Below are 15,584 nucleotides of genomic sequence, written 5' to 3'. Positions count from 1 at the left end.
AGTCAACCTATCTGGTGTAGTGGAAAGAACGTGAACTTTGGAACTGGTCACCAGCATTCACTTACCACTACCCAATGGGAAGATGAGTCCCTGCTTTATTTCTCTCTCAGGGAGGACTAAGGGAGCCCAGAGATGAAGGAATTTCAGACCAATCACATGCATGGACGCATGCATGCAAATGTGTGTGTGTGTGTGTGTGTGTGTGTGTGTGTGTGTGTGTGAGGGAGAGAGAGGGAAGTTTGTTGTTAATGGAGGAATGACACTTGGTGTTAAGCACGGGTGCTCAGCACTGGAGCCTGTTGTAAAAGCCTTGGCAATACTGCGGAGCAATACTGTGCTCATCCCTACCTGATGAATACAGTACAGTGGGATAAGGGTGCATGGGTGTTCTTATCTTGGGAATAGCAAGAACATAAAAATAGATTAATATCCTTCAAGTGTGAATGAAAAGGATGACAATGGAAAATCTGCTGTGAGCTCTCCACACTTTACAGGTCTAGCTCATTTTGAGAAGCAAAAGAGTTTTCTCCAACGTTCCTGCCTGAAGATAGCCTTTCAGGAAATTATATTCCTTTTAACTGCGTCTTCTTACTCTAATCAAATGCATCGGTGGTAACATGGAATCAGCTTGCCATTTCATGAAATTTCACATTTCAAATATAGAGAATCAGTTGTAATTGAAAATGCAAAATGGGTTGCAGTTCTGCGTGGATTGGTCAGCAGAGTGGTGCACTCTGACGGTAGTTCAGGATAATCCCATTCTGCCACAGAGTCAATTCAGATGACCTGGGGGAGAAGGTACACGTTTGAGAGGGAGTTCATCCTTCCAGGTGTCTGAAACACCTTTCAACAAATCCAGAGGCACACCTCTAAAGCCCATGGTGAAAAGGGTTGTAACCAAGCCTCTCGCCGATTGAGGCATACTCTGTAGGTGCTGGTAAGAGACAGTGCTTCTCGATTCCCACCGCTGGGGCTTATAGCTCCTTGGTTAGCTCAGCCACGAGAGGACCAGTATGTTTGAGATGGGGACAAATTGTGGAGAAGACCAGCCTCGGTCAGAAAAAAGAAGACACCCAAACTTGAAAAGAAACTACCCAGTAATTGGAATTCAGCTTTAAACTGTTGTCACGTCGAGTTACTTTGGGCCAGTCTGGATGAATGCGTAAGGAGCGTTTGTCACAAACGTTATCAACTGCATATAAATGCACAACTCGAAAACACTTGAAAATAGTCTCTCTCTTAAGTAGGTTAAGCATCCCCTCTAAATCTTGTATGCATATTTAATGTCCTTAGCGCCTCCTTGTAAATAGTGCTAGGTAGGATCCAATCTGTGTCAGCCCTTGTCTGAATCATACTTACAAATTCTGCTTCAGCGTTGCACTGTGAATGAATCTGTGAAGTATCTCTTTGCATTACAGCTCTTCATACATCAAAGGCTCTTTTTGAACTGGGTAATTATAGAAGGGGGAAAAAGTTTTCATGCTACCTGAGTGTTCTTATTAATATTACCTTTGAAATGACTAATTACGTTACCCATAAAGATTGGGGGAAAGTATTATGTAACTGACTCATTAAAAAAAAAAAAAAAGGCCTTTCATAAACTTTGATCCTCTCCACTCCTCCCCAAAGCTCTCCTTCTTTTTTCCCCCATGACCGCATTGATTTTGCTGTTGAGTGTTTATACACCAAAAATGTCTGATGAATACAACACACGCTGGCACCCTCCTGCTTTACAAACTTCGTCACTCTGGTGCTGGGACGTGGAGCCTGTGATTTGATTACCCTTACTATTCGGGGGAAAGCATGTTGGCCATGAGCCCTCAGACTCGAGCAAGATTTGAATAGCAACTCTTTTCACGCCAAGTGTTTGGAGGCATCGAGAAGGTGGCCCTGCTGATAAGGAGTTTCTCCTGCTTTGAGACCTGAACTCAGAAAGGCTGTGCGGATGGCTGGGCGGAACAGTGTTACCAATCTCGTAGAAACCTTCTCGATGAATGAGAATGAATTCTCTTCAGTGGCCTTTTCTGTGTATGGAAGAATCAACAGCATGCTCCCCATCTTGTCGCCAAGAGAAATGAGTATCAGAGTCTCCGGAATGAAGGTAGTGACCGTGCTGCCCTTCTCTGAGCTGGCATATCACACCCGAAACAGGATGCCATGAGTTAGATGAGCCCCAGGCAATCAGACAGTTGACAGAATGCAGAACTCAAGCATTAGAAGGAAAGTTGAAGTCTCCCAATGATGAATGAACAAGCTACAGATGTCTCAGACTAGAGAAAAAGCAGCACCAGGGGACAGGAATTGCTGTCTTCCAACAGCCGAAGGCTTGTCATGTGAAGGAAGAGATGTATTCTGTATGGTTCCAAAGTACAATCCATAGGTAGAAGCTCCTGAGAGACAGGCATTTAGTTCACCATCAGTAGGAATAGTGTGATCAGGTTGTCTCAACATGGGACAGGCTGCTTCAAGCATTAGGGAGCTAGCTCCTGTCACTGGCAGTGTGCAAGTGGATGTTGGGTGATCCTTTGTGCCATAGATAGGCTTCAAGCACCGGGACAGAGGCAGGGGGATGGAGTTGATGAATTTAAGTTCCTCTGAAAATAATTAAACCACCTAAGTAAGTATTTATAAGGAGTCCTGCTATATGTAGTGCCAAGGAAGTTTTTGGTTTTTGGAGTACCCCAAAATAAAGTTGCTTTGTTTTTCTTTACCAGGAGATGACCCATTCCTGGCCTGCTCCTCTCACTGCCATGCATACTTCTGGAAACTCTGAGAAGAACACACTTTCTACCCCAGGACAGGTCAATTCTCTTCCTTCCTCCATTTTCCTTTATCTTGTTTCAGATGTATCAGTCTTCCAGTTGGAGTCTTAAAAATAAAAATGGCCTTGGTGTTCTAGTGCCATAAAATCTAGACTTCCTTGGGGCACCTGGATGGTGCAGTCGGTTAAGCATCCGACTGTTGGTTTCGGCTCAGGTCCTGATCTCAGGGTTGTGAGATCAAGCCCTGCATTGAGCTCCATGCTCAGTGTGGAATCTGCTTGAGATTCTTTCTCCCTCTCTCTCCCCCACCCCACCCTTCTCCCTGCTCATGCTCTCTCTCTAAAATAAATAAGTAAATACAATCTTTAAAAAAGTCTAGACTTCCTCTTGCCCCTTGGGATGTTAACGTAAATCTCATTTTTACTGAAGAAGAGGCTTTAAGATCATATATACACACAGACACTGGCATGTGTATTGTACTACCTAGAGCACTGCCCCTGTCTAAGTCACTGTGCCCAGAATTGATGAGTCAGAAGAGTGAGATCATCCCTTAGGAAGCCCAATTAGGTGATGTAACAACAATTTTCAATAATTTTTAATTAAAAAAAACTATACTCTTCACTCCAATAGGTCGATTTTCAATTTTGTGTATCACCTTCCAGTCCTTGCTCACAAGCACACAGATCTTTACACGCCATCACATCACACTGATAGAACTTCTACACTTCTATCATCCAGTGTTTATTTTTTTTCCTCACCTGCTCCCAGTAAGAAGTGTTTCTCACCATCAGTTTTTCGAATGCCTAAATAACCATGGCTATTGTAATAACACATATTTTTAAAAAGTGTCTTTCTCCCTTCCTTCCTTCCATCCAATTAACCATCCATTCATCCATCCACTCATTTATTCAGAAATCATTTTCTGAGGTCATACAACAGACTTAAAGTTAGGGATGAAAGAAACCCTCTACTTGTTATCAGCTAATTGACAAAACAGTGTAGAAAGTGTCTTTGTAGAGAATAAAAGGTTCAGAGAAGTATCTAGCAGTCCCTGGGTGTTGAGGAAGTGCTCAGAGAGGTGGCAGCATTTGTAGGATGCTTACAGCTTTGACAGGTGGAGAATGGCCTAAGAGAAGAGCACTCCACGCAGAGGAACAGGATGGGTAAAGGTACAAGGAGATGAGGGATCATGGCATGATCCATACCAGTGTGGTCTCGAGTGGCTGGTTCACAGTTTGAGTGATGGGAAGTAGAGAGAGATACGAACCCCAGGCAAATAAGTGCATCTCTGTAAAAAACCTTGAGTGCCAGCAAGGAGTTTAGACTATTTGCAGAAGGAGAAACCCAGTCATCCTTCAGCATTTAGGGTCATGAGTTGAGCAATAACATTGGCCTAAACTGTGTTTAATTATCCCCTTCTACCTTTGAAAGGGGTCAGGAGGGATCCCTGGGTGGCGCAGCGGTTTGGCGCCTGCCTTTGGCCCAGGGCGTGATCCTGGAGACCCGGGATCGAACCCCACATCGGGCTCCCGGTGCATGGAGCCTGCTTCTCCCTCTGCCTGTGTCTCTGCCTCTCTCTCTCTCTCTCTGTATCTGTCATAAATAAATAAAAAATGTTTAAAAAAAAATGAAAGGGGTCAGGAGTAAGAGCAACAACCCTCTCTGTCCAATATCCGGTGTGTGTGTCATTCCTTTCCATATGCCCCCTGTCCGTCCCTCCTTAGGCCGCTCTGGGCTTCGTGTCCTCTCCCTAGCATCCCAGCCAAGGGATCAATCCAGCCGTTTCAGGCGTTGAATCCAACACTGGTACAGCAATTGCAGTGTTTTCAGCTGTGTTCTCCAATTCTGGAGATAATTTGCGCAAGTTGCAATTTTGACATTTACAAGTGTATACAATAGAACCAGTTGTTTAAATGGGCTTTTGTAGTTAGTGCACAATTTGGAATCAGGCACGATTTGCATTTTCTGCTAATTATCTGTGCTCCCATCACCACATGATAAAGGTAGAGGTGACTAGGATAAAATGGTGAAACCAGCATGGATACACACCCACTCTTTTGTTTCACTTGGCTCCTGCCAAAATGTTGGTTTAAAAGAGAAGTACATTTTCAATAACAGTAATGACATCAACAACATAAGGCTGCGACGTGCTTCACCTCATTCTAAGCACATAATACCTAGTAAATAATTCAATCCTCATTGCAACCCAGAGATTGGTATTTCGACTCTCCAAAATTCACAGAGGAGGAAACTGAGGCACAGAGTAAGGTAATGTGCTCCAAATCCCCCAGCTAAAAGAATCAGGAGACCAGCCCTTTAGACTCAGGTGTTGTGGCGATGTGTTTATCACACAGATTTACAGTTGCCTCAGTTCAAATTCCATTTTCCAAAATGTGGCTGTGTACAGTACACGTACCTGGGTGATCCCTCCTTCCTCAGGGCTTGAACCAGAACCAGGTGACCCCACCCTCTCAGGAAGCATCCATTTCATACATTCATGATAGAGCTTGAGCAGCCTAAAGGGTGCCATCTTCATTGCCTTGGGAGCTATAGACCTGGCTGCTTGAATCCTGGCCCTGCCAATTGCTAGCTAGGTGGTCCTGCTCAAGTTCTCCTGAGTCTCGTTTCCCCTTCTGCACTGTGTGCGTGTGTGTGTGTGTGCATGCATGCACGTGCTCCACGGGTGTCTGTGTGTACCATATAATCCCAGTGGATTTTTCAGGTCAAATAGTAATTCTACAAACTTACAAAAACAGACACGGTTGAAAATTCCCAACTTAGTGAAGTTTACTTATCCATCCCAAACTGAAAATGCCATGTTTTCTCATAGAGCATGGAAAAACTCACAAGGAAGGGAGTACTCCTTGCTAAACAGGAGTGGAGCTAATAGTGTCCTCAAGGGAAGTTCAGTGAAGGCTCCATGGAGGTAATCAAACTCCAGACAGAGGCTGGCAAACTATAGCCCATGGGCTGTTAGATTTTTAAATGGTCAGGGTTTTCAAGAGAAAAAGAATGTGAATAGTTATGAGCATTATGAGTTACTGTGAATGATATGAAATAACGTAAGTGATATGAAATTCAAATTTCAGCATCTATAACTCAAGCTTTCTTGGAATCCAGCCACACTGGTTCATTTAACGTATTAGCTATGGCTGCTATCACACTACAGCGGCAAAGTTGAGTAGTTATGACAGAGACTGTATGCCCCCCCAAGGCTTAAAATATTTCGTATCTGGCCCTTTATGGGAAAAGTTTGCCAATTCCTGCTCTAGAGTCTAGATCCTGTGGGAGTGTCTGATTGTGGGATTATCATCAAAGTTATTATGGAAAATATTCTCACATGAATTTGTGAAAACAATTTGACATCATTATATTCTATTACTAAAATTACCTATATGACATGTCCATGAAAGAAACACACAGATCAAAGTTAGGCTTTTCTTTTTTAAAAATTTGTATTATGGGCATCAACAATTATTGCATGAACAATTCAGATTTTTCCCACAACCAGGCTCTTTCCCATTGGAGTTGGGTGTGTTTCTACGATAACTTGGGTAATATCCAAAGGTGTTTCATTTGTTTGGAATTCTAGTTTTAAAAAGTCTTATCTAGCTTAACATTAAAAACAGTATCAAGGGGCTCCTGGGTGGCTTAGTCGATAGAGCGTTTGACTCTTGATTTCAGGATTGTGAATTCAAGCCCCAAGTTCGGCGTGGAGCCTACTTTAAAAAAAAAAAAGTATCAAGAATACGTAACTCTAATGACTCAAATTCAGTAAATAATGCAATCCTCAAATTCATTTTATGGATCACTGCCCTAATTCCTTGAACAACTGACTATTTGGGTCTAATATCCAGAATACTTGGCTGAAGGTTAAAACTTCAGTCTAGCTTTCTGGGACCAGTAGTTGCTGCACATGTCACTCTCTAACCAAGTATTTGGTTTATTTGACTTTGGAACTTGTCATTTGTTTCCTAATGGTATACAAGCCCAATCTTGCCCCATACAATTGTAATGAAATCCCTTATAAAAATTAAACAGGGGGAAATATTGGATGTAGTGAAAGACATACACATGGCTAACCCCTCATTTATTTGGCATTCCAGGAAATGAGGTGTTCTGGATGATTGAAATTCTTGGATAACCAAAGGCCCATCCTTCCATAGGAATCCTGTTATACACATCATTTTGGGATGTAATTAATATTTTCCCACTTCTTATAACAATTATACCAAATGTGCTTTAGTCTTTCTTGATAACTTAGACATTATGATGAACACCAGTTATTGGACTATGCTGTAATTATGCCCTCAGGAGCTATTAAGATGGATAGGAATACTTGCTTCTATATTCAATGGCCATAGACTCCTGTGCTTTGTAAGTTCTGACTTTGTGTGTCATTTTCTTTGGCTCCCTGTGCTATGCGTTTTCATGGCTTGGTGTTCCCAGCAGCTGTACCTCTAGGACTGTTCTCCCCTTCCTCGCCATCCATGATTTGCTAAGGAGTGGGAAGCAAATGGCCAAGCTTGTTAGAGTTTTTCGTCAAAAGTCAATTCTCTATCAAGTGAAGGTAGAGGAGCCTTTGAGCAGCAAACTGCATGGGCTTTGTCATAGCTCTTCAGTTGAGAGGCCTTTTCCATCTCTTGTGGAGTTTATGGTCATCTTCTGGAGTGGTGATCTTGCTGGAAGTGAAGTCTCCTAGGCAGCAGAATCATGCTGAATAGATCGAAAAATCCACTTTCCATTAAAACGCAGTGTAATGGTTCTAGATTACTTCTCTTAAAGACAAAGGATACTGTGATTCTCTCTTTTCTTCCATAGGGTGGCAAAATTAGGCTTCAAGAGTAGATTACTTACATCAGTAGTTGATATAACTAAATTCTTGTTTTACTTGAATTCATGGTCTCCCTTTCGAAGCTCTTGTCTTGCAGTCAGTATCCTCTCTTCTGTCTGCATACCCTGTCCACTGTCACAAGGCTTCTGCCTGCAGGTTTGGTCAGGAGCCACACAGGTTTGTCATGCTTCCAGAAAGTCCAATGTGTAGAAATCTGTGTTTCTCAAAAACAGTGAATGAGCCATGTGCAGGGTGACTTTCAAATCCAATCTACATCCCTTTAAATAATATGCTCCACTTGTATATTTCAAATGACTTCCTATACTTCACCAAATTTGTAATGAAGTTTTAAGAACACTTCTCTCGTGAAAATGAGATCCATCTATCACATATGTGTCACAGTGAAGATAGAAAATTGGAGTTGTTACTATAAAAGGGAACGATGGAGCAAATCTATTAATTAGGGTCTTGTTTACACTTCTACCAAAACCAGGATCGTTTGTTAGTTTGAACTGGGGCCCCTTTCCTTCCTTAGAGACATCACTGCCTAGCTAAGTGAGAAATTAAACACTTGAATTTCACACGTGTGGGTCATTTATTCCCATGCTGCACACATTTCATCAGTGTGGAATGGCAGTTATGGTCATGTTGCAGCAGGTTTGACTGGCAAATGTTTATCCTTCAATAGAGCTATGAACAGAAGCTTTACTTGATGGAATTGCTAATAGCGGTTTCCTTTTTGGCAAACATTAGGCAAGTTCTGTCTTCAACAATAACAGATACACCTTTTGTTCCCTGTGTAGCATTTAACTAATATCTGTATTGTGTGTTCTTCCTTATAGGAATCCCAACACCTGACCCCTGGATTCACCTTACAAAGTAGGTGTTTTTAAAACATTCTCCTTCATCCAAACATTCATGTCATCTCCTCCCCCACTTTTTTCTCTTTCCTACCTGATGTTGTGAAAATGTGAATTGACAGTGGCAAAAATTCAGATTGTGATACATCCAATTGGTTCCTTTACTTTTTCATCTGTGACTTATGATAGGATGCTGTTCTTTCTATCTATCTATCTATCTATCTATCTATCTATCTATCTATGCATTCTTCAAACATGCTACACGTTTAAAGATTAATTTCAAAAAAAAAAAGATTAATTTCATTCAGAGTGATCATTTGACAGTAGAAAACATGGGTAGTAATCATGTGTGCCCTTTCTTTTCAGAGTGGAGTGACCCAACCAGCAGAGCTTCTACAAAGTCAGTATCGCTTGAGTTGTGAGTATTTGGGTTTCCAAAGCAGGCTTCTTTGGGGGCATTTGGCAAGGAAACAGTGCCTGGCTGCTGAGTGGATCTTGTTCTCCTGCTCCATGAAAATAGGAACCTTGGCTTATAATAATGTGGAGTTTGGTTAGAGAAGAAAATGAGATTTCCTACAATAAGCGAGTAGCAGTAAAAATGAATGAGGTCACCATTAGACTCTCTAGTGATGTAAATACAGGCTACATTAATAATACCTGGAATATGAAAACAATTGTGATTCTTGACTAGTTAGTCTGAACATTATGTAACTTCAGCCACAGACCTCATTATACACAATATTCAGACACCCCTGACTAGGATGGAGGAAGGACACATCTCAGCAGCCATGATTGGACATGAAGTGTTGAGTGGATTGTTATGGCCAGTCAGCCCGAGACCTTGCTGTTTGCAGGTCATCTGGTGACTGTATATTAAAGATAAACAAGGACAGCCAGAAAGATATGGAATAAGAGCTTACATGATGCTGGGTTGAAGTTCAGAAGCCAGGATCCTGCGATTCTCTCAGCACTGGCTTCATTTGTTATTAATGCTAACTGAAGGAAGGGTATGGAGAAACCAATTTCCTCAGATTAACTACTGTAGATTTTGTAATATCCATTTGTCCAAGAACGTATCAAGGGAGTATTTCTCTCACAACTTCTTTCCTTCCTAATAATAGAAAATGAAAGTCGACTTTTCTATATGAGTAATAGTCACATACTTGAAAATTTTCAAAATGAAATAATTTATGACATTCAAGTGGTCTAATGGCACACTTGAAGTGAATTGCTCACCTTTTGGAAGATCACGAATAATTGCGTAAAACAACTGGGAATGACTCCCAAATAGACCATGGCTTGGAGAAAGTCAGTGGCATTTCCACTGTCCTGGTTCTGTTGAACAGGAGAGCCCCTAGAGCCCTGACCCCATTGTCAGTCCTCTTATTTGGTTTTCTGGCCAGATCTGTGCCTTCTAATTCAAAGTTCAATTTCAGCAACCAAGAACTCTCATTCAAAGAGGTGAGCAAAAAATAAGGAAGGGGGGAGGGAATAAAACCATAACCCTGAATTAAGGACCAAATTATGTGGAAACGTGGAAACCAAAATCGTCTTTGATAGTGTTCATTTCAGCTTTTCCATTCATTGCATCTTGAATTGCCCTTTCCCTTGTTATTCTAGTAAACAATAGATCTTATTCTAATACCTAGCCCTCCTCCCATTAAAATGTCAGTAAAATTCACACACGCACATGCACATGCTTGAACATTTAGAAAGTCAACACAGGTTTCCAAACATGAAAAAATATAAAAATATTTTTCCCACTGTAAAATGATCTTACTCCTAAAGCAAGAGTATTAGGCTCCTGCTGTGAAATATGCTGATTTCCATATAGACCATAAAATTCCATATTTCAGTAGTTTGTAACTAACAGAAATAAACTCGTCAATTGTGATTTATAGTTAGAGGCTGCATTTCCAGAAAACAGCACTTCATAGCACAGGGAGTATGTTGCGTAATTCAGTAGGACTAAGGTTCTGTATAGGAAGCGTCGATAAAACTAGAAGACACTGAGTCCATTTTATGAATGAGCCGCTTTCTTTTTAGCTGCTGGATCTACAGACCAGGCATTGGCCATCAGACATCAGCTAGAATAAGTTCCCTTCTTTATGGTAGGGTGTCAGTTTAATACAGGACAGATAGAATTACAGTAATTGTTTTTAGCTTCCAAATGATTATCCGCTTAGCCATTACTATCATTATTCCCTATTTTACTACAGTGTGCTTTTCAAACCAGCTTCTAGGATTTTCCATGTGGCAGGGTAATCTCCAAGCAACTAAGAACATTCTGTGTGTAGACAGACTGCTGGTGGCTCAGGTTTGGTGGGAAACAACCCTAAAGTTGGCCCTGCTGCAGGAGAGACACCTTCCCAAGGCTGGCAAATGCCCGGGATGTGCTCCTGCCATGTACTGCAGTGAGAGAGAGGAGTCTTGCAAGCAGAATCCCTTAATTACTGGGATGCTTTATTAGTTTTTCTCATCTTGACTTCTCTTCCCCAGTTGATGAAATACAGATCTTCCTTTTGGGCCTGGATTGTTTTTAAGGACTGCATGCATGGGCAGCAGGTTCAAAAACACTGGTCCAAGTGTGTCCCAATCCAAACTGGGAACCAGCCAGGCTTCCCCTGTGTTCCTGAGAGCTGCTGCTCCCTCTGGGCTGACCCCAGAAGTCTGGCTTTTGGAGGCCGGGGTCTCTCCTCACTCAGTAGATTTCACTGACCTACAGTGCTTTTTATAGGATGTCCATCCTTGAGGTGACATCCTACCTGCTCTGTCTAGAACTCTCACTGCCCATGACACCAGAGCATTAGACTGGGGGACTTCCAAGACCTGAGTTCGCATCTCTGTTCCATGGTGGTTATGGTGTTAGGAAAGGACTGACCTGGGATTCAGAGGACACAAATGTAAATCAGGGGTGAACTTTATTTCAAAATATACAGGTAGAGTCCCCTGGGAGAAATTAAGCAAATTAATGAGCTGTACCTATGCACATAAAAGTACACACACAAACACTTGTCAGAATTCAAATGTAAACAGTTATGCTCTAAAAAAAAAGCTATACTCTTTAGTAATTAGACTTAACAACATAAAAGTGCCTTTACTTTTAGCCCTTGGTATATTCTAGGGGATAGAAGGCCCAGTTTTTGTTTGCCTCCACCTCTGTGAATCTTGAAACAGGCCTCATCCAGGGCTTCTAAATCCAGTGGAGCTTCTAGCCTCATTCCAAAAGAGGTCCCTCTCCCAAAAGAGGGTGGGCCATGGGCATCTGAAGGTCCAATTGTATTTTTCAGGGCTCTAGGGTTGTATATTCTTGCAAAAATATCAGGTCTGTTCTGCCTCTGGGAGATCCATTTATTTCCATTACAAGATTCAGGGATTGAATGTACACTGTTAATGAAGCCATTAAGGACTGATGGAGGACAAAACTGATACCAAACCCAAAGAACTTGGATTTTCTTTGTCGAGTTGGATTGCTTCATCTTGCTTATAACATCTTGTCAATTCCTTGTCAGTACAGTGGCTTTACAAAAATACATGACCTTGTTGGTCTTTGATGAGCCATCCTAAATAGGAACAGGTAAGATGTATTCAGTTGCCCTGAGAAGCATTTTCAGATAGCATCCATGTACTCAAGGGTATTCATGTAGCAGTCCTTGACGTCAGCTAATTTTGTGAGTACTATTGAGAAGATGGAAACTCCAAATATCCAGTGCCTTTGTTATACTTGGTTGTTAGCATCTGGACTCTGTCCAGTTGGAAACCATCCAGACCCCCTTTTAATCAAGCAGCTCCTGTGTTTTAAGCCATGCTGTCTCGAACGCCTGGCTGGTTTCCATTAAAGCCCAATATGAAGGCAGATGTAGCCATAATGCTGTTCTTTCCTTGCCATATGACCAGTTCTTACACTTCCGGTATTAGCTACAGGTTTGAAAACATCCCAGCTGTGGTCCCAGAAAAACGATGAAAGGCTGTTCAGAGACAGACTAGTAGTAGCTAGCCTCACTTCACCTGTGGGTGATGGACACACATGCCACGCAAACAGATCCTTGACGGTAGCACCAGTTAGGAGGGAAAGATGATACTATCACAGGAATAGCAGAGGTCTCGGGCCCTTATGAGCACATATACCAGGCCCCATGCCAGTGCTTTTACACACATCACCCCTCCATCCTGGAGGGGCTCCAAATTATTTCCATTTTACAGTTGAGAAAAGCAAAGCTACAATAAACTCCCTCCTCATGAAGCATGCACAGTACAGTGTGAAGACAAACTGACCATGCACGCTTGTCTGGAATGGACATCTTGGCTCTGAGTATGCAGGAGGGCCGAGTGAGTCACACTGCTCCTTGGCAGGAAAGCCTGAATGCAGGCCTCTTCCTCCCACCACTGTGCCCTTGTGTGTGGGCTCTCATGAGTTCGGGGATTTGGAACGCCCCAGTTGGCATTTTGAACGTGGAAGACTTGTACAGCTGAAGTTAGTGGGAAGAAGTCCCACAATGAATTATACCCAAACCCGGTCCACATTGCTTTAAACAAAGCATTATTTCTGAACTCTTCTCTATGTGTTAGGAAGAGTTCCTTACCACAGAGAACAGAAAGATTATTAGAATGTTTTTCAGTTTATTATAACCAATAGTGAGCACTACATTATTTCTCCAGTGAATTCTGAGGGTATTTTTACACCCCCCCCCAAAAAAAAACCCCTCGCATTCATTACAACCCTGACCATCCTATCTAAATTTTTCTCTTCAAAAATGTTTCTTTTGAGAATCTGATTTGAGATTCGAGAACTGCCAGGGCTTATTATGGAGCAACTGGTGGCCCACATCTCTAGCAATTTCATATACTCTTCCCTAAGTAGATGTTTGGTCTACTTTTTAGATACAATTTTGGTAGCAAAGCCACTGTGCAATGGGGCAGGAGGAAAGAGGCTGTGATTTATTTAATCAGATGAATTCTTAATCAGAATCCGTGATTTGGCACTCAGAATTTGGAAATGCTATTGAGGAGTGTGAGGCTTACAAGAGTCCAACTCAACTCTCCTGATAAACCAGTAATTTCAACGGCCTTCACAAGTTGCAGCCATTCCAGTGTTCAGTCCGAGACGTATGCCAACTCTTGCTTTGAACCTGTCTTATATGCCCTGCATCTCAGCACTTGCCAACTTTTCCTAAGGACTTAATATTTTTTTGGATGTTCTCCACCACATCAGGGACAGCCACCTGGGAGCAGAGAAAACAAAATTTGGCAGCCTGTTCAGGCTGTGAATTAAAGGTAATTCACAGTTTGAAATGAATCAGCATGAGGTCCTTAAGAAGAGTAATCAGACATCAAGAGGATTTTATTTTGAGGATTGTATATTGGCTAATGTGACAACAAGCAATATTGGCATTTGGAATGTTCGCATCAAGAAGCACTGAAGCTACTGGTGCTTGACAGGCGCCGAGACTAAAAAGTGAGGCTCCTTCAGTGGGAGGGGTGGGTTTCCACTTTCCTGATAGAAGCTCAAAACCCAGATGTTTTTGCTCAGCTAGCATCAATCTGGAAAAATCAGATTTGATCTTAACGTTGTTCGGGTACCCAAGATTCGTCTGTTTCTGGTGGATTGTGAGAATCTGGAATGAGAAGCCAGTGTTGCCCCCTCTTTCTCACAGGGAAAAGTTGAGTATCTCTTTTCTTTCCAACTGATTTGCATCCGTATTTATTCATCCATTCAAGCTTTCATTCCATCCCACAAAAATGCATGAAGCCCCTAGTGTGCAAAGCTCTGGGCGAAGTGTTGTGGTAAATTCACACATCCTTCCCTCAATGAGCTCCCAGGTCAGTGGAGTTTACGCTCCCAATAGTAACACCAGTACCTCAACTAAACTATATTGGCCGAGTGCCTACTATGCGCCAGGCACTTTGTCCCTTTAGAACAAGCATGTGGGAGTCACCTCATTATATTCCACAGAGGCAGAACCCAAAAGTCAGAGGCACTGTGTGAGTTGCCCAGAAAAGCTACAATAACGTGACAGGCTTCAGAGCACATGCCTTCACCTACACTAAAGCCACCCCATGGAAACTTTGCAGATGGCCCTACTAACTTCCAACCAGTTGTGATCTTACCCAGGCATTAGGCCCAAGTGGACTGACCACAATTGCAGGCCAGAATGGTCACTCTTAGTTTGGTTTAGATCAGGGAAAGCATTAGATCATAATACCGTCATTGAGAAGTCTTTCATATACTGCACCTGTGGACATGGATACAGTATAGATGAGCATGGATCTGTCCTCAGCTCAGGACCTAGAGCCCAACTGTGTCATCGTGCCTGTAGGATGCTCCCTGCAGAGGGGCAGAAGGGTCTGTGCCTCTCAGGGACCCATACCACCATGTCAAATCCCCATGAGGCTGATTTCTATGACCTGTGGAGGAACAGCATCCCTCTCCAGAAATCTCCATTTTGCCATCTTAGAGCAAACAGAAGACAAGTGATGTTTGGGTCTGTTTCTATGAGAGGTTCAGCCATTGCCCTGCATACTTACCAGCTTGGTTGATAATTGAGACATTTCTTTTTTTTTTTTGAGACATTTCTTTATGTTCTCATAGTAGAATAATGTTTAAAAAGTATTCCCAGTGTGATCAACCAATGGCTTAGTCTCAAGTTCTCCTAGACGTTTTGGACAGTAACTGGGAGTGAAGGAAGTAAGGCTGGCAGAAGGCACTGAAGTTCGTAAGCAAGGCACCAAAGTGAAAATAATTCCAGTTGTATAATTGAATGTAATGTGATCACACACACACACACACACACACACACACACGTGCACCACATGCTCTGTATTACAGTGTCAGGTCCCTCTAATGGTGTCCAGTCTAATGAGATGCACGCACACATATGCACGCTCTTTTATTTTAGTTACTGATTGTAAAACACTACGACCAGGGCTACTTTCCTGTGCACTGTGATTATTTTTTTAAAGGATTTTTTTAAGATTTATTTATTTATTTGAGAGAGAGAGAGAAAAAGTGCATGAGTTCAAAGAGAGAGAGAGAGAAAGAGAATCCCCAAGCAGACTCCCTGCTGAGTGCGGAGCTTGACACAGAGCTGGATCCCACAACCCGGAGATCATGACCTGAGCCCAAATCAA

At 42.3% G+C, this 15,584-nt stretch overlaps 1 protein-coding gene across 6 annotated transcripts in view; it reads left to right on the top strand.

The window, feature by feature from the left end:
* The window catches only part of AFF2 (ALF transcription elongation factor 2), a 472,783-nt gene that overhangs the window by 311,871 nt on the left and 145,328 nt on the right, over window positions 1–15,584 (top strand). For 3 of the 6 annotated variants that reach the window (XM_072817063.1, XM_072817060.1, XM_072817059.1), the window contains 3 exons: window positions 2,715–2,801; window positions 8,439–8,475; window positions 8,823–8,856. In XM_072817063.1, coding sequence (XP_072673164.1) covers window positions 2,715–2,801; window positions 8,439–8,475; window positions 8,823–8,856 — 158 coding nt within the window. The remainder of the gene's footprint in view (window positions 1–2,714; window positions 2,802–8,438; window positions 8,476–8,822; window positions 8,857–15,584) is intronic. The other 3 variants (XM_072817064.1, XM_072817062.1, XM_072817061.1) reach the window with 1 other exon arrangement.

Source organism: Canis lupus, chromosome X (assembly GCF_048164855.1).
Source record: "Canis lupus baileyi chromosome X, mCanLup2.hap1, whole genome shotgun sequence".
In the NCBI taxonomy this organism is placed as follows: Eukaryota; Metazoa; Chordata; class Mammalia; order Carnivora; family Canidae; genus Canis; species Canis lupus.
This window is presented reverse-complemented; position numbering and strand designations above follow the sequence as displayed.